Source organism: Fusarium poae, chromosome 2, assembly GCF_019609905.1.
Source record: "Fusarium poae strain DAOMC 252244 chromosome 2, whole genome shotgun sequence".
NCBI classification, from domain to species: Eukaryota; Fungi; Ascomycota; class Sordariomycetes; order Hypocreales; family Nectriaceae; genus Fusarium; species Fusarium poae.
This window is the reverse complement of record NC_058400.1, coordinates 7,987,578-8,008,763: the sequence shown is the minus strand read 5'-3', so window position 1 is coordinate 8,008,763 and position 21,186 is coordinate 7,987,578. Positions and strand designations below refer to the sequence as shown.

Sequence of the window (21,186 nt, the reverse complement as noted above, 5' to 3'; positions counted from 1 at the left end):
TAATCATTCCTCCCTAGATCATCAATACAACAAACAAGCCGCAATCATGGCATCAGAATCGCAAATTTCCACGTGCGTGTCATTGCACACCCGACGCCACGTGTGAGATCCTATGCTAACTTTCTGTAGTGTCTACGTTCAGAATCTTGAAGAGCGCGTCAAGCTCGAAACGTTGGTGGATGCCTTGAGAACGATTTTCTCCGAGTTTGGCAATGTTGTCGACATTGTCGCGAAGAAGAACCTTCGCGCAAAAGGCCAGGCGTTCATCGTCTATGACAATGCCGAAAGCGCAAAGGAGGCCATTGAAGAGATCAATGGATTCGATCTCTTTGAAAAGCCCATGAAGCTTGCCTTGGCACGATCGCGAAGCGACAAGACTGTCGAACTTACAGGTAGCCAAGAAGAGCTTGAAAACCACAAGCGCCACCGACAGGCTGAAAAGGGTGAGTAATTCTCTACATACTAATGACGATAAGTCGCTGATTTACCTTTCACAGACAAGCGCAAAGCCGAAGAAGAGCAGAGACAAAGCAACAAACGAGCTTCTGGTGCGGCCGACAACAGACCCGCGAAGGCTGCCAAGTCTTCAGGTCTCAAGTCTACCAGCGCAGCAGCAGCAAACAGTGTTCTCGACGAGTTCCTACCACCCAACAAAATTCTTTTCGTCCAGAATCTACCCGAAGATTACGATATCGAGGCTTTGACCAGTGTGTTTGGACGCTTCGAAGGTTTCCGGGAAGTCAGACTGGTTCCTGGTCGTCGTGGCATTGCTTTTGTAGAATATGAGGCGGAACAGGGTGCTATAACTGCCAAAGAGAACACTGCTGGTCTGAACCTCGGCGACAAACCCATTAAGGTCACATACCAGCGACAATAGAGCAGGCGAGGACGGTAGCAATGGTACGGTGTTCGTTTTATCACGGGATGATACAGGTCATTGCAAAGGCCTAATAATTTCTTATCTAATATTCGAGGCTCGCATCTAACTCGCTTCTGAACTGAATGTAGTAACCGTGTGGACGAAACAATGTGTGATCACCTGATTTTAAGCAACTGGGTCGTGTGTTGAGCGTTTAAAAGATGACGTCGTCGTCGTCATTCTCACCAAGAACGTCTGTATGAGTATCATCGTTCTTCTGAGGCGTCTGTCCGCCTTGCGCCGCAGCCTCTGCCTCTCGGCGCGCCTTCATCTCGGCGTCTGCCGCAGCTGTGTCGCGCTGTTTCTTGTTTGCGACCTGGAATTGGTTAGAAATGTGACCTTGCTTAGCGGACGGTTGGACCATGCCTTCTTCAATCTGTAAAATTCCTCACGATCGAGTTCGTCTAGTTCAGAGTTGATGTACTTTATGGTGTTCTCGGTTCTTGGTATGATGACATGTTCGATCGCGTTAACTTGAGAATCATTAGCATGGTTGGTTTTGGACAATGTCGGAAGAACTGACCGCGCCTATTCACTACTTTGATAACCTCATCAAGGATCACAAATGCAGTCTGTAGACTAGCAAGTTCAACGAGAGCTTCTACAGCGCGGGCATATGTCTCTCTGCAGCGTTGAACCTGCTGTCCACCCTTACCCAGACCCGTGAGGCCGAAATCGTTGTTACCTTCGGTAAGGTAGCTTTCGAACGCCGGAAGCAGAACACCCGAGACGTTTTCTTGTTTTGTGCGAACTCGAAATCGAGCAGACTTGGCAGACTCTTGTACTTGGTAGCCAATATCACCACCCACGGCATAGGTGACCTCGGCCAAGGAGAAAGCTGCAATCTGCATTACTCTTCCCATTTTTCTCTTCGCCTCATCGATTCGTTTGGTGATTTCTGTATCAAAAGTATCAGCACAGGTAGGAATGCATCAGGTCGCAGCCAAGAGCTGCGGGATGGGATTATTAACCTCGGAATCGTCTGCATCAAGATTATTAGTGTGCTGTAGAAATAAATGTACATTGGCATGGGTCAATTGCGTACTTCGTCAGGGCCTCACTCTTTCTTTTCAACAGACTGTGACCTGTTTCTGCGCCCTTGAGCTTAGCCTTCATGATACCCAGCGACTGCCGGGTTGGGAAGACAGCCTCGCGATCCTGCGATAGCTCTAGATTAGCGTTCCATCTATCGTAGGAGGATTAATATAACCCACTTGAGCTCCCGACATCTTGAGTTGTAGTAGGTGCTGTTCTGTGCTAGGTGTATGGGTGAAGTTGAAGTAGCTCCTGTTTCGTCGAAGCGTGCTGGGTATCGTCACAAGGCCGAGACACCACTAAACTGGTAAGCACCCCCAGCTCTATCTCAGAGTTGCTGGGCTACTGGGCAGCCAAGCAGCTACGTAGAATCTTAATAACGTAAGCATTTAAAGACCCACTTCGGCGGGTGGATCATACATATTCCAACTACCTGGCAGGCCATATCGCGGCTTTGGAAAAATACAACCATATTCGCGTTTGACTGTCGCAAATACCGAGTCACCGCGCCGACCTTTCCTTTATCGACCCGATACGCTCACGAGACGGACGGTTTATAGGTGGTCAATTTGTGCTCTCGGCCAGACCGTGGCCCGCGACGAAAAGACTGATTTTGGAAACATCTTCGACATTCTACACAGATCTCGACGATGTTCAGTTCACGCTGATCTGACTTAATTTCTGTTTCTGCGGGAGTGTTTTGTTATCCTTCTCGCACCACCAATATAGTCATCATGGCCCCAATCGTCCCGGCCCTGAGTTGGGCGCGCAGGCAGCCTCAGCTGCATCTTGTGGTATGTGTTCAAATACACGCGCGTAGCTTTAAGAAGATAGATGTACTGACGGCGAAATTGATCAGTCCAACGAAGACTCTGTCTACGAGCAAGATATCCTTCGCGATCCCGGTAGTGTCAAGCCATGGCTGACATATATCGAATTCAAAACTCGGCACGGTTCAATACTTGAGCAAGCATATGTGATGGAGCGGGCCTGCACCCAGTTACCTCGGTCATACAAATTATGGAAGTTGGTACGTTGAATGGTTTGGTGCTTTCTATTTGCTGCCCGACCTCCAATTCTAATAGTGGCTAGTATCTATCATTTCGAGTCAAGCACGTCGCCAAACTGAATTCAGCTTTGTTCGACAAGGAATATCGCAAAGTCAACGCCCTCTTTGAAAAAGCTCTCAACCTGCTCCACAAGATGCCGCGAATTTGGGAAATGTACCTTCGGTTCTTGACAAAGCAGCCACTCGTTACTCTGACACGACATGTATTCGATCGAGCCTTGAGAGCCCTCCCAATAACACAGCATAACCGCATATGGGCCATCTATAGGCCTTTTGCCAACTCTGCTGCTGGGAAAACTGCCGTGAAGATCTGGCGACGCTATATGCAGGTGCATCCTGAAGACGCCGAAGACTTTATCGAACTTCTCGTGCAAAATGGTCTATACACTGAGGCTGCGCTCAAGTTTATCGAAGTTCTCAACAATACTAGATTTAACAGCAAGCACGGCAAGGGCCACTACGAACTCTGGAGCGAAATGGTTGATTTGCTTGTCGCCCATGCGGCTGACATCGAAACTGGACATGAAACAGGAATCGACGCCGAGCGGATTATTCGAAGTGGTATCTCCAGGTTTGCTGATCAGCGAGGGAAGCTCTGGTCTGGTCTCGCCACTTACTGGATTCGAAGAGGAAGCTTTGAGCGGGCGCGCGATGTGTTTGAGGAGGGCATCACTACAGTCATGACAGTTCGAGATTTCACTCTGATCTTCGAGGCATACACCGAATTCGAGGAATCTATCATCGGCGCCCTGATGGAAGTTGCATCTGGACGGGCTGAAAAGGGTGTCGAAGATGAGAATGCAGACTTCGAATTAGACATCCGGATGATGCGTTTCGAACAGCTGATGGACAGGCGTCCATTCCTCTTAAACGACGTCCTATTACGCCAAAACCCCAACAATGTACCTGAGTGGGAGAAGCGTGTCGCCCTCTGGGGCGATAACAAGAAAGAGGTTGCTCAGACATACACAGACGCCATTGCAGCCATTCAGCCAAAGCGAGCTGTGGGTGCTTTCCACCAACTATGGGCTAATTATGCCAAGTTCTATGAGCGTGGAGGTGATCTGAGGAACGCTCGGGTTATCATGGAAAAGGCTATCAAGGTCCCTTTTAAATCAGTAGCAGAACTCGCCGACATGTGGATTGAATGGGCAGAAATGGAACTACGGAACGAGAATTTCGATGATGCTGTTCGAATCATGGCCAAGGCAGTTCAAGCACCTAAGAGGTCCACCGTCGACTATTTCGATGAGACTCTGTCACCACAACAACGAGTCCACAAGAGTTGGAAACTATGGAGTTTTTACGTCGACCTCGTCGAAAGTGTATCAACTTTGGACGAAACTAAGAAGGTTTATGAGCGGATATTCGAGCTCCGCATCGCGACACCTCAAACAGTTGTCAACTACGCGAACTTGCTCGAGGAGCATAAATACTATGAAGAGTCGTTCAAGATATATGAGCGCGGTTTGGATCTCTTTAGTTACCCCGTCGCCTTCGAGCTTTGGAACCTCTATCTCACTAAAGCTGCTGATCGCAAGATTGGAATCGAACGTCTGCGAGATCTCTTTGAGCAAGCCGTGGAGGATTGCCCTCCCAAATTCGCAAAGACGATTTACCTCATGTACGGCAATCTGGAGGAGGAGCGTGGCTTGGCACGACATGCCATGCGCATCTACGAGCGGGCCACAAGGGCTGTCGCGGACGAAGATCGAGCCGATATGTTTAACTTTTATATCACCAAATCTGCTTCCAACTTTGGCCTGACATCGACCCGGCCAATCTACGAGAGAGCCATCGCTGCTCTTCCAGATGCCGAAGCCAAGGACATGTGTCTCAAGTTCGCAGATATGGAGAAGAGATTGGGCGAAATCGACAGGGCTCGCGCCATCTATGGTCATGCATCGCAGTTCTGCGATCCTCGAACCAGTCCCGACTTCTGGACCAAGTGGGAACAGTTTGAGGTGCAGCACGGTAACGAAGACACTTTCAAGGAGATGCTGCGCATCAAGCGAAGTGTCCAAGCACAATACAACACCGATGTTAACTTCATTGCCTCTCAGGCTCTGGCAAGAAGCCAGCGTCAACCTGAGGGAGCGGAGGATGCTGAAATTACAGATGCCATGGCGGCATTGGAGAGGCAGTCAAGAGCACCTCAAGGATTTGTCGCGGCCAGTACGGGCCCAGTAGGAGGAAACCCAACGATGGTCGCCGCTCCATCCAATCCCGATGCTATTGAGATTGATGGTCTTGATGATTGATTGGTAACACAGGTGGTATTTCTGATTTAATTTCAATTGCGCCAAATCATATATGTAGCTCGTTTACCCACGACGAATTATTCCCTTCGTTCCCGTTTCTCTGTCTTCTTACAAAGGACCACCGTCCGGAATTCATTTGTTTCAATGGTTTGTTGGAGTTTATTTACTACCCCAATTCTTCTCGGTCATCTTGCTCCAGTACTTGTCTACGTAATTCCTGTCAACGTGGCCGTCACGAGAACCGGGCGTAGCATAGATGGATCCCTTGCGCTTCTGGAAACGACTGGGAGGGACCTTTGATGCGTCTTGTATTGGTCAACATTGTTGTCCATCTCAGAGAGGCTTGATGATTGGTACTTACCCCATTCATCACTCATTCTTCGGTCGTATCCTGCATCACTTGCCCGGCGGTCTTGGGGAGGAGAGCCGACGACGGGGGTTTCGTTCAAAGGCTGTGTGGTGGCTTGTTGGTTGTTGATGGGTTGTCCTTCCATTGTTTTTGGTTTGAGATCTGATGCCGGTTTAATCAGGTTGTAAGTTTTTGGGAAAGGGGTATATGGTAAAGGGTTATCGAGTAGTTGTGAAGTTGTTGATATGTAGGTATCTGGGAGGGATGGAGACAAGGAGTTCGATGATGGGGTGTTTATATACTACCCATGAAAGTATCAATGGGATGATCTACCCCGCAAAGCTTGAGTCTTTGCTTCACCTGCTGACTGCTAGCTCTAGGAAGGTGAGGTGCTCGACTGAGCTTGTTCGTACCTACCTAGTAATGCCTTTGAGAGTCTGTTAGTCAGGGTAGGAAGTGCCCTTTACTACGCAAAGAGACAAGTGAAGGTGGCTTAGATTCTAGATCGCCACGGCCATTGACGTCAGTGTGATGGTCGCGATACAAAGAGTCGTTGATGAGTGGTTGAACAGTCGCAAAGGAGGTTGCCGCCATTTGAGCTGGACACAACCTCGATGACGAGAGAGTGTAGGATCAGCCCGCCTCTAGCCAAAACAGAGGAAATGATTGGGAGGCGGCGCCAAACATGATAACTTGGAGGGGAAATTGGAGATGGTGGCCGTAACGAAATGGCTAACAGATAAGCTAGGCATAGGTACCGTGACCAGTGTCGCTCATTGCTTCAAATAGCTATTTGCCAGAGTCCGTTGGTGGTTATCAGAGCTACCGTACCCGGCAGCTTATCCATAAAGGAGAGGTGCATCAGGAGTACGAGGGTGTCTCTGCGATGAAGACGATTGGATGAATGATTCTAGCCATGCACCGTTGATAGCTCAGCTCGGCAAAGAGCTGGCAGACATGCAGCACGCACTTATGCAGCCACAGTGGCAAGCTAACGATGCCTCTTTGGTAATTGTTTGTAATTTCATGTAGAGTCACTATGTTGGGTAGGTATGCGTCAACGGAGGGAAATGGGTGAGGGCCAAATACCATGCTTTCTGTAAGAATATGTCCTACATGACATCAACAAACGCTTTTTAGGTCCATGATAGACTCTAATCAATTACGAACTCGCGTGTGTCTGTCTGTTCATCTAGCCTTCAAATCGATGGTATACATCCAACAAGCACTGCACGCTATCTGAATACATGGCTGTCTAGGCTGTGCTTAGCAGCTCGATCTTGGATGTAATACAAGGCGCTAGTTAATCTAAGCCAAGAGCCTCTAGCCAGCATTAGCTTTCGCCCTGATCGGCACGATACGTCCGTACAAAATCACATCCGTTTTGTGGGGCAAAAGTGACTTCGTTACAATTGATGACCTCCGCAAGTACCCTCCGAAGGTCGGTCGCAACCGGTCACGTGACCGTTTTTTCAATCTTGTCAATTGTCGCCGGACGTATGGCCTCTCTTCTGTTGAGGACGAATGTACGGGCTTTTTCATACGTTTTTGTATGCGGATATAAGTATCTTTGTCTTATAGCTGGGCGGAGAGCCCAGAAAGGGACCTCCGTTAGCTAGCTTTGAAAAGGTACGAAAGTCAGGCTTGCAGAAGTCATCGTGAACCTCTCGAGGTACAAGGACCCCTCACGGGCCCGCTTATTGCCTATTTAGGCCACAAAACGGATGTGATTTTGTACGGACGTATCGTGCCGATCAGGGCGTTTACCCCAGGTTTAGGAAGTTGTTGGTAAGAAGATCAACGAGACTTGGCTAACCTTGCGCTGAGGAGACCCATGCATGTGCCGATTCAGTAGTCTCAGATCATCAGGGAGCCTCAAAGGTAGACTAACTAACTATTTTTAAAGCAGGATGTTTTATTGGACTTGACGGGTATACTCTCAAACGATGAATATTGCTTGAACCACATGTCATAGTAGTACAGTAATAGCATAGGTACATATTAATACGTACAATCAGATCAGGCATGTTCTGCACGTTGATCACCTGTAAAGTACCTAACTAATCTATCAACCATACGGTAATTCTGAGTCACACAGTGGTGTCTCGAAGTCTCAAGCCAATGAAATCGCCTAGCTTGTAGAGGGGCTGTAGAGGCCTACCTACTACAGCCTGTCACCTGCAGAGGTCGACAGAAACACCAAGAAACTTTTATTGTAAACCATCACCAATTACTAGAATAACCTGTAGATGTCAGCTTAAATTCTCAAGACACTATGAGTGTAGTTAAATAATAAAATTGACTCTAGATGAATGAGCCTCATTCACTACAAAGTGTGAAGAATCTTGAAAGAGCAAATACAAAAAAACACCAATGTTTTTAATCTTGCCTTTCTTTTTTCCCTCTTCTGCACAACGGCCCCACCTACTGCAAGCTCTCAAAAATTACATCAGATTAACCTGAAAGGCAATCAACCACGCTCTCACTCACTCAGTCCATGCTGAAGCGCCTGGGTCGTCCTGGGTTTGCCATGAAGAGAAATCTTGACTTATTCTTAAAAGAGCAATACCCACTGGCTTCCAACCTAGACTCGTCCTCTACCACATCACCCACTCGGATTTTTAAGCGGAAACTCCTCATGGCGACTGCTACTATCCAGCTCACTCCTAAGGAACAGCAGCTACGCCGTCTCCTCCTCGATGTAGCCAGATCTATTGACGATTCTCGCCAAGCTTCAGAGCCTATTGTCCTCCGCTGGGCTGGTGGTTGGGTGCGCGATAAGCTTCTCAATATCCAGAGCCATGATATTGACGTCGCAATCAACGCCATGACTGGCGTTCCCTTCGCTCAAGCCATGTGCGATTACTGCGAGCAGCCAGATGCCATGGCTAAGCACAGCATTGGACCTGCAGACATTGGTAGTCTGCACAATGTTGCCCGCAACCCAGAAAAGTCAAAGCATCTTGAAACGGCCATGGTTAAGATGTTTGGACTGGACCTCGATTTCGTCAATCTTCGAAAAGAGACCTATACTGAGGACAGCCGTAATCCTCAGATGGAGTTTGGCACAGCAGAAGAAGATGCGCGCCGTCGTGATGCTACTGTGAATGCACTCTTCTACAACCTACATGATGATCGTGTTGAGGACTTTACAGGGGGACTTGCCGATATGGATGCCAAAATTATCAGAACGCCTTTGGAACCTTTCCAGACCTTTATGGACGACCCCCTACGAGTATTGCGGCTCGTTCGCTTTGCCAGTCGACTTCAGTTCGAAATTGATTCTGAAACGCGCAAGTTCATGGCAGACCCAAAGGTCTTGGAGGCACTGCGTGTCAAGATCAGCCGAGAACGAATTGGTGTAGAGTATGAGAAGATGCTAAAAGGTTGGTTTGGTTTATAACGGTATTGTGAGATTTACTAATACTTGAGCAGGAGATCACCCACATCAATCGCTTGAACTGATTGATGAGCTGCAGCTCTTCCACGCCATCTTTACCGACCCTGAACACAAGAACCTCCCAACCCCAGAGATCTCGCGGTGGAGCGTTGCGTACACTTGCCTCGACGAACTCCTGAAGGACCAAACCCCAACTTCTGTGGCTGGACGTCTTACTACTTCTGAAGATGCTTCCTCTCCCTTCTATGCATGGAACCTTGCTGCTCTGACTCCCTGGATGATCGTTGAAGAACCCCCAAACTTTCGCAAGAAGCCAAGTGCTTATCCACCCGTAGCTGTTGTCGCTCGCGAAGGCTTCAGGGCCCCAAATAAGTTGGCAGACGTTATTTCTGCGGCATATCGTCACCGAGAAGAGATTATGGAATTAAAAGAGGCTGTCTGCAACGGAGCTTCGTATCTTGAAGAGCGCGATCGTTTCGGTATGGCTATTCGTAAATGGGATTCTCCAGCTGGTAGTTGGAGAGTACAAGTCCTCAATGCTCTACTAGTTGAAGCCCTAGAAACACTTCCAACATGGAGCCGCGAAGGATCAGAAAGTCAGTAACGAGCTCTCTCACCCATCCGTTAGAATTTGGACTAACATATTCTTAGAGCAAAGCGACTTCTTGTCAGGCTGGCAAAAGTTCCTCGACCACCTGGCAAAGTTGGATCTTTACGAAGTCACATCTCTCAAAAAGCTACTCGATGGAAAGGGCCTCGTCAAAGCACTTGGCACGAGGCCCGGAAGGTGGACTGGGCCGGCACTTCAAGTGTGTATTGCATGGCAACTCCGTAACCCTGATGCAACGGATCCAGCAGGTGCCATAGAGGAGGTGAAAAGCCGGAGAACAGAGCTGGAGATACCATAGATGGAAGAATTTCATGACGGATAAATCTGAGGAAGAATGATTATGTTCCCATTTTAGCTCCGATGAGTGTCTTTGGTAGCATTGAAACTGTCTTGTTTCCTACCTGAGTACAAAGGCATATGGAAGGCGTCACGAAGCACATGATGCTTGCTTACACTTTACTATAGATGGGGAAGAGGTTACATGCGAAAATACCACTCAAAATTTATGAATCAAAAGAATCACGAAAAAGAATATCACATCTTTACGAATCTAAGTACTAATTAAAGTGCAATAGCCAGCAGATTTATTAGGTACAGCAACAATGGGAGCCTTCCAGTATATCCGGGGGAAATATGGTGGGTCTCCACTGTTTCCTCAGCGCAAAAACGATGGACATCTGTAACTGTAACTGTACCTGCACTGGGTCTCTGTCTTGCCCTTGACAAGCTCGTACATTATCCTGCCCAGGTATCATTCATGACAATGGCTGATATCACGGCTAACCATGTACCGGGGGCACTGGATGATTTACTCAGCCGCTCGAATCTCGAGCGACTTTCTGAGCTTTCAGGTAAGCGCTATGCCATGCACTGGCCTTTTCACTGTCTGTACCAAAACTGACTGTATTTCGTGGCCCAGATAAGTTACAGCAACACCTTCAAACAAGTGTAGCAGATGTTTCTTCCTCTTTAGCTGCCGCCAACGATGAGGTGCGTGTTCATACCTTGTGCATACCGACCTAGCTCATGTAGATATGTCGCGGCTAACCTTGAATCATCAGGAACTCCACGATGTCGTCCTTCTAGCAGTTGCGTATCTCTCTTCAAAAACACACGATGATACGAATAACACTCAGCTGGAAGACCTTATCGGAAATCTCAGTAAAAGAGCGATCATATTAGAGACAGACAAAGGTAGCACAACGCCATCCTACGTAAAAACCACTGGTGTGTATGACTAACACACAAGGCAGAACAGTCAGACCTTATCACGGAAGCAACCGTTGCTGGCATTGCTATTGCTTTTTCAACTCACTCACTAGCTTTAGGTGATGACCTTCTGATAAAGCTGACGGCTATTACGGATCCCCAAGATCCATGGACAACTGATATCGCTGCATCGACAGCCACAAGGGTTTTGACTGAGCAGATCTCAGTTCAGAAGTTACCAAAGTTCATCGCCGACGATATTCTCCAGGACACTTTGAAGCCACTATTTGCAAAGTCCTCGTCAAGAATCACAGCTTCAGGACGACCTTCTCAGTATGCCGCCGTAGACGATCGGTCACAGGTATTCTCAGAAGTACAGTCGTGGAGAAGTCAAGCTCCCTGGGCGGAGGCTACGATACACTGGACCGTCAACGCATCCACGGTTAGTCACCTTATCTATGCAGGTATTGGAGCGCTAATCTTACATCTAGTAGGAATTGACTATCAAAGAATATTGGCCTTTGTTCATGCCAGTTTTGTTGGCACTTGTCGAAGACCAGTCAATAGAGGTCAAAGTAAAAGGCTTGAGGTCCTTGAATATCTTTGTGGAAAAGTGCCCAGCCCAAGTACTGCAAGGCAGAGGCATAGGACGTGTTTTTGCAGACGTTACGTTCCCCCTCCTCCTCTACCTACCCAGTGTCACCCCAGAGGCTGAATCTATAACTATCCTTGGCCCGGCTTACGACGTGCTCATCAAACTAGCAGAACGTACTGGAAGCCAGGACAACACTGAACGTCGCAGGTTTTTCGACAAGATCCTCCGAGATGGGGTCTTTGCTGGTCACCATCACGCTTCGCAGTACACGCGTATAGTACAGGTTATCGTACAGAAAACTGCAGCGGTGGTCAATTGCATGGGTATCTATTCAATTAAGCACCTTTCGGTACGTTTCTATGTGCTCTTTCAGAATATTCAAATCGCTAAGTTCTTCGTCAGGCTCTTCTCTCAATGTCGTCGTCCATCATGACAGACCCTTTTGCCGTCTCGTATCCTCCAACTCTCTTAGCAACAACACAGCTGATAGGCGCGATCATCGGTAATGCGTGGCCTCGGATCCGGGAGCCTGAGCACATGGAAAACGTCATTCGAATCCTGTCGTTATGCTGGCTCAACACCTTGGAAGAGATCGAAGACAATGTGTCTCAAGATCAGAAAGAGGGACTTCAAGCTGTATCTCAAGAACTGGCAAGTAAAGGCAAAGCGTTGGAGGCCCTTTGGACCGAGGATGCCTCCAAACGACCATCGGATCTTGATGAAGCGTTGGAAAAGGAGCCAAAACTAGCAAGACTGTTTTCCGCCGCCTCAGCTTGAAAACCAGCTCTGCAGCTACTAAGGCCTAGTCAAGTGGTTGCTGCTTGAAGAAAGACTTTCCACGCAGCCATTTCCTATAAGCTTTGTATCGTTTCTTGGGACCGTCCTCCTCGGTTACTGTCAGGGGATTCTCCCCTACCTTGAGTAGTTCGGCATAAACATCGATCTCTTCTTCCGTGCCCTTGACCATTAAACCCTCATCTTGCCAGCCACCACTTAGATATTCCTGGTATTCGGATGCGTCCACGTCGACAGGCGTGTCACTCGAAATTACAAGAGGGAGATTTTGAGGATGTTTGATATACCGCTCATAATCTTCAGACTCTTGTTCGGCAACGGATGGATTCAACGAATCGTGTACAGCTTTGGTAAAGGTCCATTGTGCAGCCTTGGACTTTTCCAGTGCGGTCGGTTTCGCATGAGGATCTTGGTCGGACGCTTTCAAGGACTGGCTTGCATCTGATCGCAGGGAGCTGCTGAGAAGATGCTTATCTTGTGTGGGTTGTAGCCAACGCTGGAGAGAGATGCCTTTCGCTTGTGGCCCGCCCGAAGTTGTGTCCGACACCCCGTTCACTCCTGTCACACCTCGTAAAGAAGCGTCTTTCTTAGCTTTCTTCTTCTCGCCATGCTCGACATCGTTGTCTGTGCGGACTCTAAAGGGGCTCAGGTCGTAGCGGCCATCCTGGGTTGATTTCAGGGGGATGTATTTGATAGTCGAATTCATCTTATAGGCAAACATTTTAGGAAAGGAAGAGAGGGTGGAAGGTCTATAATACTCTAACCAATAATCGTCAAAAAACTCGACTGGGTGAACGCGAGCAATATCCTTGCTTGGTACGTATGGTGGTACAGTTCGTTCCTGCAAATGAGCTGGAACGTACCAATTGATGTAGTCATGTTTCATTCTGGCCGACCAGTCTCGCGGATCGGCATGATGTAGGTAGTAATCAGTGGCCAGGTCCCATAACATCGGTTGGCCTTGAACGAAGATGTAATTGCCAAGAAACAAGTTGTATGCCTCCTGGCGCTGACTGTCGAGGAAAGAGTTGTTGTAGTACCGCTTGAAGCTTTCGATCATATCTCGTGAATGACTGGTCCATTGGTTGATCTTGCGATATGTTTCCATAGTATTGACTAGCTGTGAGCCACCGTACTGAACAGCAATGGTATCGCCATGATCGTGCCACATGTGGGTGAACAAATTGACCGCATCTGTATCATAATCGACCGATGTATCCTCCAATATACCAAGAGCGTGAAGCTGGTGACCAAGCGCTCTCTTCCCGATGACAAACTGCGCAGCGTTGGTACGGTCTAAGCAATCGATGCAATTCGTTCTAGCCACTCCGTTCTGCGCTGTCATGGGGCTTGTCAACCCGTCGCCATTCTGGAAGAAGCCTGTAGTAGTAAGGACTGATTCTGCGATAAGTTCGAGATTGCCTATGACGTCCCCTCCACGCACTTTTGAGGCACGACTCATATCCCAAGCTTTGTGGATTATCTTCTTGTCTTCTGGCAAGAATTGATTAAGGTAGTTGATTGCATGTGTGTACTCCTCCAACAGCTTCGATTCGCGCGGTGTGCGTTCCTTGGACTTGATCAAATTGACGACATAAATTGGTGCTCCGTATCGCTCAAATAAATTATTGAAATGTAGTGCAGCCGCTCCATAGAAAGGATCAACTAAGTTGAGCTCTATTGGGGGCTTGGGTGTGACTCCAGTGCTGTCTTGAGTCCAATAAAGCGGAATACTTCCTCGGTGTTGAACATAGGAGGTATATTGCGGACTGCAATATAGTTCGGGCCCAGGTGCGTGGAATGATGTCGTTAGAGATTCAGCCACGATCTGTTCGGTTTCAACATCGTTGGCAACGTAACCCTATAAACTGTCAGCACAATCCTTCAAATCAGTGTCAATTATAGGGGTAAGAGACAACGTACGAGATCGTTAGCTCCTCTCTTCAGGAAACGGGCGCCGGCAAAGTAGCGCGACCGCCTAGCGATAACCGTGATGTGCGCAGTACGTCCATATATCGAGAGAGCTGCTGGCTGTTAGAATTTTCATTGTAACAGAAGCTCGGTTATTGCTAATAAGACTTACCTGCTTGGTCGATATAGCCATGGATGATAGGACGACACCAGTCATATGGATCGCGTAGGGCAGCAACGGCGGGTTGTAGCAAGTAGTCATTCCACACAAACATAGAGTTGAAGTCATCGTCATCCGGTGGGAGCATACCTTTGGCCAAAGCCTCACGTTCCCGGATAACATTATGCTGCAGCGTCCGCGTAACATCATAAGAATAGCTATAGTAGAAAGAGCGGGTCAGGTCGAGATTATTTAAGATACCGAGGAATCGCTGCTCCTCAGTATTGCGAGCGTCGGGCTTGAACTTGGATGGCGTAAGAGGAACCAGCTCGGTCCCTTCAATCTGATATATATAGTGTCCTCCCACCATTGCGACAGTGCTTTTCTTGGTGATGAGTAGCATGTAGTAAGGTCCAGTGAATTTGATGAACCCCAGTAAACCCCATGTCGTACAGCGAAGCTTGATGCCGCCCGTGCTTCGGTTTCCGTCGTCTATGGTATCCAGCAGTTGATTCATTTCTTTGAGACTATAAACAATCTTGTCGTCTGTCACATTGAGCTCTGCGCCTTCGGTAGTGCGATCAATCTTGAGTATCCGGTACCGCTTTTCGCTGACGTCCACACCGACAATATAATATCGACTGGCTGTCTCGTACAGACTGAACTTATGCATCTTGTAAATCAGCCGATCGGGGACACGGTCGTCAAATGTATCTGGAAAGGCCCTGGTGGATGGGTCAGGACTTGTCGTTCGGACAAAGGGCTTCGCTACCGCTGGCTCGTCGTCGTTATCGTCTTCCTCGATCGTAGGACCGCCAGCGGCTTCGGAAGATCGTGGGCTTGTAGCTCCATTGTTTTGTAGTGAAGGAAACACGGGCGCATCACCGCTCGCGTCGTCGGTGGTTGGTAAGGCGTTTATTTCGGTTCCTGAGCTGAGCGCGTCCGGAATACCGTATTCAGACATTATGACAACCGCGTGACATTCCACGACCTTGGTCAGTGTGTAGTTGCTAGAGGATGTTTTTGCACATATAAGAAGAACGTTCGTTTAGGCCTAATCAGTCAAGGGCTTTAATTGTTGTAGATTTAAGAATCTTGGTCCGGGAAGCACCTAGGTACAGGGCGCGTAGTAAACGAATTCACAGCCAAACAGATCGGGATCTAGACTCCAGGACTGATACCCCGACTCGTCGTGTTACTAACTTCTTATAAATAACGTAGGTAAAGTGTCTTGAGTTACCTCCGAACAATCCCCCACATCTCATATGACGTCGCTTGGGTCACATGCTTACGACTACAGCTAGCTCAGATGTTCAGGCGATCATGGACCCTCAAAATTTGACAAGGCATTAAACATGCGCTTCAAAATGCTGCCAGACAAATACTCTGTGATTATATAAAAAATAGAATAAAAACTTTATTAGTCATTTCATACAGACTGCGTCGACGTGGCAATTAAATGCACAACAAATCCCAATCCAGACGCTATTAGGCAACAAATGTTAATAATATGGTCTTGGTGTTGACTTTCCATTCATTCCTTCATGCTCCTTCTATTAAGTCAAAATCTACTATTTGTTTGCCTCGCCCTGCTTTTATGAATCGTCCGATGACGAAGTTTCTACATCCTCAACTGCTTTCTCCTGAATCTCTTCGCCTGCATCCTGAGATTTTGCTGGCGCTTCAACAGTCTTCTCATCTGCACTCTCCTTGCTCGGTGGCTCGTCTAGTGCGAGCTCTCCGCGAAGCTCAGGCAAGAAGCGATCTATGCGCTTCCAGGTTTCCGACCAAAGCTTTTCCTTTGAGGGGTCCTTGTGCGGCGAAACAAGATTTCCGCTACTGGCCATGAACAAGAGCACATTCTTGAGATTCTCACGAACCGCCTCCTCCTGTAATTGGTCAGTACTCGCTTGGTCAGGACTGGTTGTTGAATAACTCACGAGGCTATCGCCTTGGCCACTGTTCATAAGGCGATCCATGATTTCAATGATCTTGATCCAAAGATCCAGCATACCATCCCACTCAGATAGAAGTACCATATACTGAAGGAACACCTTGCAGAGAAGAGAGGCAGACTGCACTCTCATCTCGCTCATTCCATCTCGATCCGATAGGAACACTTCGGGTTTGAGGAGCTGAGTTATCAGGGGGAAGAGCACCTTTCCAAATATGGCGGTCCATTCTTTGGGGTCACTGCAAGTCAACTCTGGTGATAGGAGCGACCGTTGGAGAGCGGAGAAGGCAAGCTGTCGCACGTCCCTGCAAGGGTTCGCACATTGCGTCGTCAACGCTTGGAAGATAGGCAACCAGTATGCGGACCAAGCTGTAGGACAGTCAGAAACAGGCGCACGATGGTGATTCATGGAATCAACAAACCTTCACTACTTTCGAGCTGAGACTGTTGCATGAGGTGGGGAATCCTGTCTGTCATGTTGTAAAGCATGTTGACTGCCTTTGATCCTCTGTTGACAGCCTCGGGGTTGCTACGAGCAAGAGTTAGCTAAACTGTCACCAAAATGAGGTATTCTTTGGTACTTACAGCTTCTTTTCCTGCTTAGGAGGATTGGTCCTCGGTGATCGGGGACTTCGAGGTTGCATCTTAGGTTGCCGTGGGCTAGCAGCAGAAGCAAAGTCATTCAAGAGCGAAATTGCCGCTTCGTAGTTATCGGCCATGATGGCTGGAGGCGTTCCGGTGGTTCCCTTCTCCAAGATTTCAAACACCAATGCTGCCGCCTCAGGGCGTTGAGCCAAGGTTCGCAGGATGACCCAAAAATCAGGGGACGTCATCATCTCGCGTCTTAAGGGGCCAGATTCCTCAATGCACAGCGAGAGGCCCTGCAGAACCAAATCCGAGTTCTTACCCAATGCCTCTTGTGGCAGAGTTGAGATTGTATGAAGTAAAAAGGGGACGTTGACGAAGTCGTGATCCTAAACGGAATTAGAATTACATTACAAGTGGGTGATCGTCAGACTTACATAGCCGATGTTGAGCAGCTTCAGAGCATAGAACGATGCTCTAGAAACCGTGACAGTATGGTATCGTGCAGGATCTCGGAGTACGCTCTGGAGTGTGTCAAAGACAATTTTGCCCATGCTTTCGATTGACTCGGCATCCCGTGATGCCAACAGCGTACAAAACTCAAGAATGTATGCCACACTCGGATCATACTCTATGTGTCCTGGTGGTCGCGTGTGACCATTTGTGGCTGATGCCGGCATACTCTCATGCTTGACACTAATGACAGTCGTGGTTGAATCCTCAGGCAGCTGATCAACAAGTGTTTCAACAATGAGCTTGGCCACAGACGGATTCAAATTCCTTGCAAAAGGTTAGTTTCCGGTATAGAAATGGACAGGCCTACGGGGCGACTCACGCAATGTTTTCGAACACGGCAGTCATATTACATTGCTTAATACAATCAATAGTGCAGAGCGTGCTCTCTAGTTCCTCATCGGATGGTTCAGGGGGGTCATCCGCAGCGTAACTAGAGATGTATGATGTAAAGGCCGAAAAGAAGCCGGTATCTGCGTTCCGTGCTCCTCGGTCGATGACTTGTGATGGCGTCTGAAGGGGGATGGACGGTAATGGCAAACTTGGCAGATTGTCTGGAGAAAAAGATGATATGAGTGAGTTATTAAAAAGGTTGAGCCATATGCGAATCATCTACTTTTGTTAGCAGGACGTTAGGTGACAGGGTAAGAATACCTACATATTTCCAACTCCTGTGAATTAGTTCCTCACTGCCAGTGACAACACGGAAGAGCACAAGCGTCGCTAGCTGGGCCCGGAGGTCTCGTCCGAGCTTAACAGCAAGCTCACTAACCATGACACTGCCATCACCAGCTTGGACTTCAGTGTTCAAAGAAGTGTTGAATTGTGAATCAGCTGCCAAAGTCGACATATGGCTGAGGCAGTAAATGATCTGGTCGAGTGCCTCTGTGTTCTTGTATTTCGTCGCAATGCGAGCACACTCATGGAAGCCAGTGACGATGCGGGCAAAGACGGCATCGTCGGTGGCGGACATGAAGACATAAGACAACGTGGAAACAATGGGCTTCCACGTTGTTGCAAACATATCGGCATCATAAATATTCGTATTGGAGATGACAAGGGGGCCAGCTGACTCTGTCTTGAGAAGAAGTTCTCTCCAAGCATAGTCAAAGGCATGCTTGTTGTCGTGCTCGTCAGGAAGGATAATCTCGTTCGATTTGATTGACTTGTAGATTGTCTCCAGATACTCAGGTGCAAAGTTTTGGCCATTGTTGGTTCCCCTTAGGTTCCTGGCAAAATCCTCCAGTGTCATGCGTTTTTTCGCTTCCAAGTTGGGGTTGTGCTGGTCGGTGTTCAACAGGATAATGGCGTAGGTCAAGATGTATACCGCATCCTTGTCAGCAACTTCACCAGTTGAATCATCGGAACAAAACTTTTCAGAGAACGCTTCCACGATCGTGGCAATCAAAGGCGCCTCTCCAGGCAATCGGAAGGATTCTAGAAATTGGCGCAAAGCCTCGTCCACTCGCTTTCCAGAGAAGTCAAAAAGATTCAAGAAAGCCTCAAGAATTGTTTCATTACCTCGCTTAGAGATAAAGTCACCAAGAACTTTCTTATTGACACGAGAGGTGCCCTTGAGGAAGTTAGCCACCGCCACAGGATCCGATGCATCCTTGATGATACCCTGTGCTTCTAGGTATCCCAGGCCTGCCTTGGGCTTCTCGTTGAACTTGCTTGCGCCCTTAATGATAATCTTCTTCTTACGCCGTTGATCTCTCAAAGCCTCCGGGTCTGGGAAACCTTCGACCACGGGGTCCTCTTCAAGTCGCTCATCAATGAACTGAATATACCGAAGTAGCGCATCAAGGCAGAGTGGTGGTACACTTGTAGTGCTCCACGTTGCAGAGTCGGGAAGGGCGTTCCTGGAAAGTAGACCAATCATGTCTTCACAAAGATCAGCCCGGTCGACATCACAATCGTAATTGATGAAGAGCTCGGCCATAAACGTTGGCATTCGCGACAAGACGCCGATACTTTCCACCATAGCCTGGCGGGCATCTGGTTTGCGAGCACCCCCCTCCAAGCCAAGCTTTTGACGGTCCTTGACCGGGACTGGGGTGGATCGTCCGCTGCTGGGCTGCGACGATTGTGAAGTTTTTACCAACTTGGGAGTTTGTGGAATACCAGCATAAAGAGAAGGGTCAATTCCGGGCTCGCGAGGTATCTCAACTTTAGGGTGCAAACAAGCAACCAGGTATGAAAGGAACAATTCCTGTTGAAGCTTGAGCACTCCACGGCAAGTTGCCAAGAGTGTCCCAGCAACAACAAGAGACTCTTCGAGGAGGGCCATGTTATCAGACCTCACCAGCTGGAACAGATAGCAACATAGGCGATCCTCTGCTATGCCTGCCAGGGCCGGATGTCGAGAAATAAAGGGGCCTGCAACCTCGAGAGCGACATGTATGATCCGCAATGCCATGACTCTCATTGTATCTGTGTGCGTTCGATCTTGAGGATCCAAAAAGTTTACCAACACCCGTAATAGCTCACGAACAGAAGGTAGAGAGTAAGGCCTGAGGTCGAGGGACTCAGTTTCCTCCGTGGGGTCGCTTGCAGTGGCGGGGGCTGTTTCCGTGGTGGCTACGGTATCTCTACTCATTCGCTCGGGGTCTGGTGTAGATGTGCCAGGGACCTCTAGACTCATGGGTTCCGTAGATAGCCCACCTGTTTCAGGGGCAGGGTTTTCCATCCTAACAGTGTCCAGGTCATCGTCGGCCTGATGCTCGAGAGTCTCGCCGTCTTCTCCAGCCTCAGTCTCTAGATGTTTGACATCTTCGAATATAATCTGGCACATCTTGACCAGCGAAGCTTCAGCAGTACGACGCAAGACAGGAGAGAATCGTGGCTGCGAGCAGATAGCAAGGCCGCGACCCATCATGTCGCAAACGCTCTCGTCGCTCAGAATATCTCCTCCAGGGCCGGACATCATGTCTTCCATCAGGTTGAGAATCATCAAAAGAACAACCTCGACCTGGCCCGAGTCACTGATATCGAATTGACAATGTGTGACAGCAACTGAGAGGGACTGCATGGCCAACGCGAATCGCGGCGATTCGGGAGAGATGAAACCGTAAGCCAAAAATTTCCTCAAGGCACCCAAAGCAAGAATTGTAATCGGGGCAGCGGTGCCCTTTGTCTGAATCACATGAAGGAAGGGAGCCAGGATCGTGGGGGCATCGAAAGATCGGATATCTGCAAGAAAAAGAGTCAGCTACCATGATAGATGTACAGAGAAGACTCTGAACGAATTGGTCTACCGTACCTTTCACACCGGCAAGTTCATGCCTCAATTTACCGAAGCCAGCAATCAAAGGGTTGTCTTGCATGCTTTTCCCCCTTTGCCCACGTAAACCCCAACGGTTGGTAAGGCCATCATGAGAACCATCACCGCTAATGCTACCCACTGGGCTTTTACTTCGCTCGTGAGGCGAAGGGCTTGGGGGTCCTAACTGAAGAGGATTGGGACTTCCACCAAGAATGGCTGATACAGACGAATGGGGTGAGCGCGCATGCTTCTGAATAGCAGAAGTTATGGAGATGCACTCCGATATAATCAAAGACAAGGGGTCAACTGCGACAGAGACAGGTCGACTTCGGTATTGCATACGCGCAGGGAGCGCACGGTTCTCGAAACTCGAGACCCCGGATGGTCTAGGACTCTCCATATTCAATGGCGGTTGTTCATCGCGACTCATTGTATCGTAAATCGAGATCGTTATTGCTTTGCGACCGTTCGGCTCGTTCAGACTCGAGGGCGGATAGGGAGGTCCGAATATTGGTGCAAAAGCAATGGCTGGCGACCTGCTGGGTAAAAAGGATAA

At 48.5% G+C, this 21,186-nt stretch overlaps 8 protein-coding genes across 8 annotated transcripts; 4 read left to right on the top strand and 4 right to left on the bottom strand.

The window, feature by feature from the left end:
• Nucleotides 1–46: 46 nt before the first annotated feature.
• On the top strand, nt 47–877 carry FPOAC1_006745 (uncharacterized protein; the record flags this gene model as incomplete). The annotated part of the gene is made up of 3 exons (XM_044851220.1): nt 47–72; nt 130–443; nt 498–877. The coding sequence occupies 3 exons, from the start codon at nt 47–49 to the stop codon at nt 875–877; spliced, it is 720 nt and encodes a 239-aa protein (XP_044709932.1).
• Nucleotides 878–1,073: 196 nt separating this feature from the next.
• On the bottom strand, nt 1,074–2,148 carry VMA8 (H(+)-transporting V1 sector ATPase subunit D; the record flags this gene model as incomplete). Its single annotated transcript, XM_044851219.1, has 6 exons — nt 1,074–1,235; nt 1,259–1,392; nt 1,443–1,817; nt 1,891–1,901; nt 1,965–2,077; nt 2,134–2,148. 6 exons carry the CDS (start codon nt 2,146–2,148, stop codon nt 1,074–1,076), a joined length of 810 nt encoding a protein of 269 aa, XP_044709931.1.
• Nucleotides 2,149–2,688: 540 nt separating this feature from the next.
• On the top strand, nt 2,689–5,284 carry MSP41 (Pre-mRNA-splicing factor syf1; the record flags this gene model as incomplete). Its single annotated transcript, XM_044851218.1, has 3 exons — nt 2,689–2,748; nt 2,814–2,984; nt 3,047–5,284. 3 exons carry the CDS (start codon nt 2,689–2,691, stop codon nt 5,282–5,284), a joined length of 2,469 nt encoding a protein of 822 aa, XP_044709930.1.
• Nucleotides 5,285–5,443: 159 nt separating this feature from the next.
• Nucleotides 5,444–5,778, bottom strand: FPOAC1_006742 (uncharacterized protein; the record flags this gene model as incomplete). The annotated part of the gene is made up of 2 exons (XM_044851217.1): nt 5,444–5,589; nt 5,646–5,778. The coding sequence occupies 2 exons, from the start codon at nt 5,776–5,778 to the stop codon at nt 5,444–5,446; spliced, it is 279 nt and encodes a 92-aa protein (XP_044709929.1).
• Nucleotides 5,779–8,130: 2,352 nt separating this feature from the next.
• On the top strand, nt 8,131–9,941 carry FPOAC1_006741 (uncharacterized protein; the record flags this gene model as incomplete). Its single annotated transcript, XM_044851216.1, has 3 exons — nt 8,131–9,019; nt 9,069–9,629; nt 9,685–9,941. The coding sequence occupies 3 exons, from the start codon at nt 8,131–8,133 to the stop codon at nt 9,939–9,941; spliced, it is 1,707 nt and encodes a 568-aa protein (XP_044709928.1).
• Nucleotides 9,942–10,406: 465 nt separating this feature from the next.
• Nucleotides 10,407–12,224, top strand: FPOAC1_006740 (uncharacterized protein; the record flags this gene model as incomplete). Its single annotated transcript, XM_044851215.1, has 6 exons — nt 10,407–10,494; nt 10,563–10,633; nt 10,705–10,837; nt 10,897–11,294; nt 11,347–11,796; nt 11,850–12,224. 6 exons carry the CDS (start codon nt 10,407–10,409, stop codon nt 12,222–12,224), a joined length of 1,515 nt encoding a protein of 504 aa, XP_044709927.1.
• A 25-nt stretch (nt 12,225–12,249) lies between these two features.
• FPOAC1_006739 (uncharacterized protein) lies at nt 12,250–15,277 on the bottom strand (the record flags this gene model as incomplete). Its single annotated transcript, XM_044851214.1, has 3 exons — nt 12,250–14,103; nt 14,166–14,266; nt 14,326–15,277. 3 exons carry the CDS (start codon nt 15,275–15,277, stop codon nt 12,250–12,252), a joined length of 2,907 nt encoding a protein of 968 aa, XP_044709926.1.
• A 631-nt stretch (nt 15,278–15,908) lies between these two features.
• FPOAC1_006738 (uncharacterized protein) lies at nt 15,909–21,060 on the bottom strand (the record flags this gene model as incomplete). The annotated part of the gene is made up of 8 exons (XM_044851213.1): nt 15,909–16,202; nt 16,254–16,636; nt 16,690–16,796; nt 16,853–17,241; nt 17,290–17,632; nt 17,688–17,977; nt 18,024–20,557; nt 20,628–21,060. 8 exons carry the CDS (start codon nt 21,058–21,060, stop codon nt 15,909–15,911), a joined length of 4,773 nt encoding a protein of 1,590 aa, XP_044709925.1.
• Between the last annotated feature and the right edge of the window lie 126 nt (nt 21,061–21,186).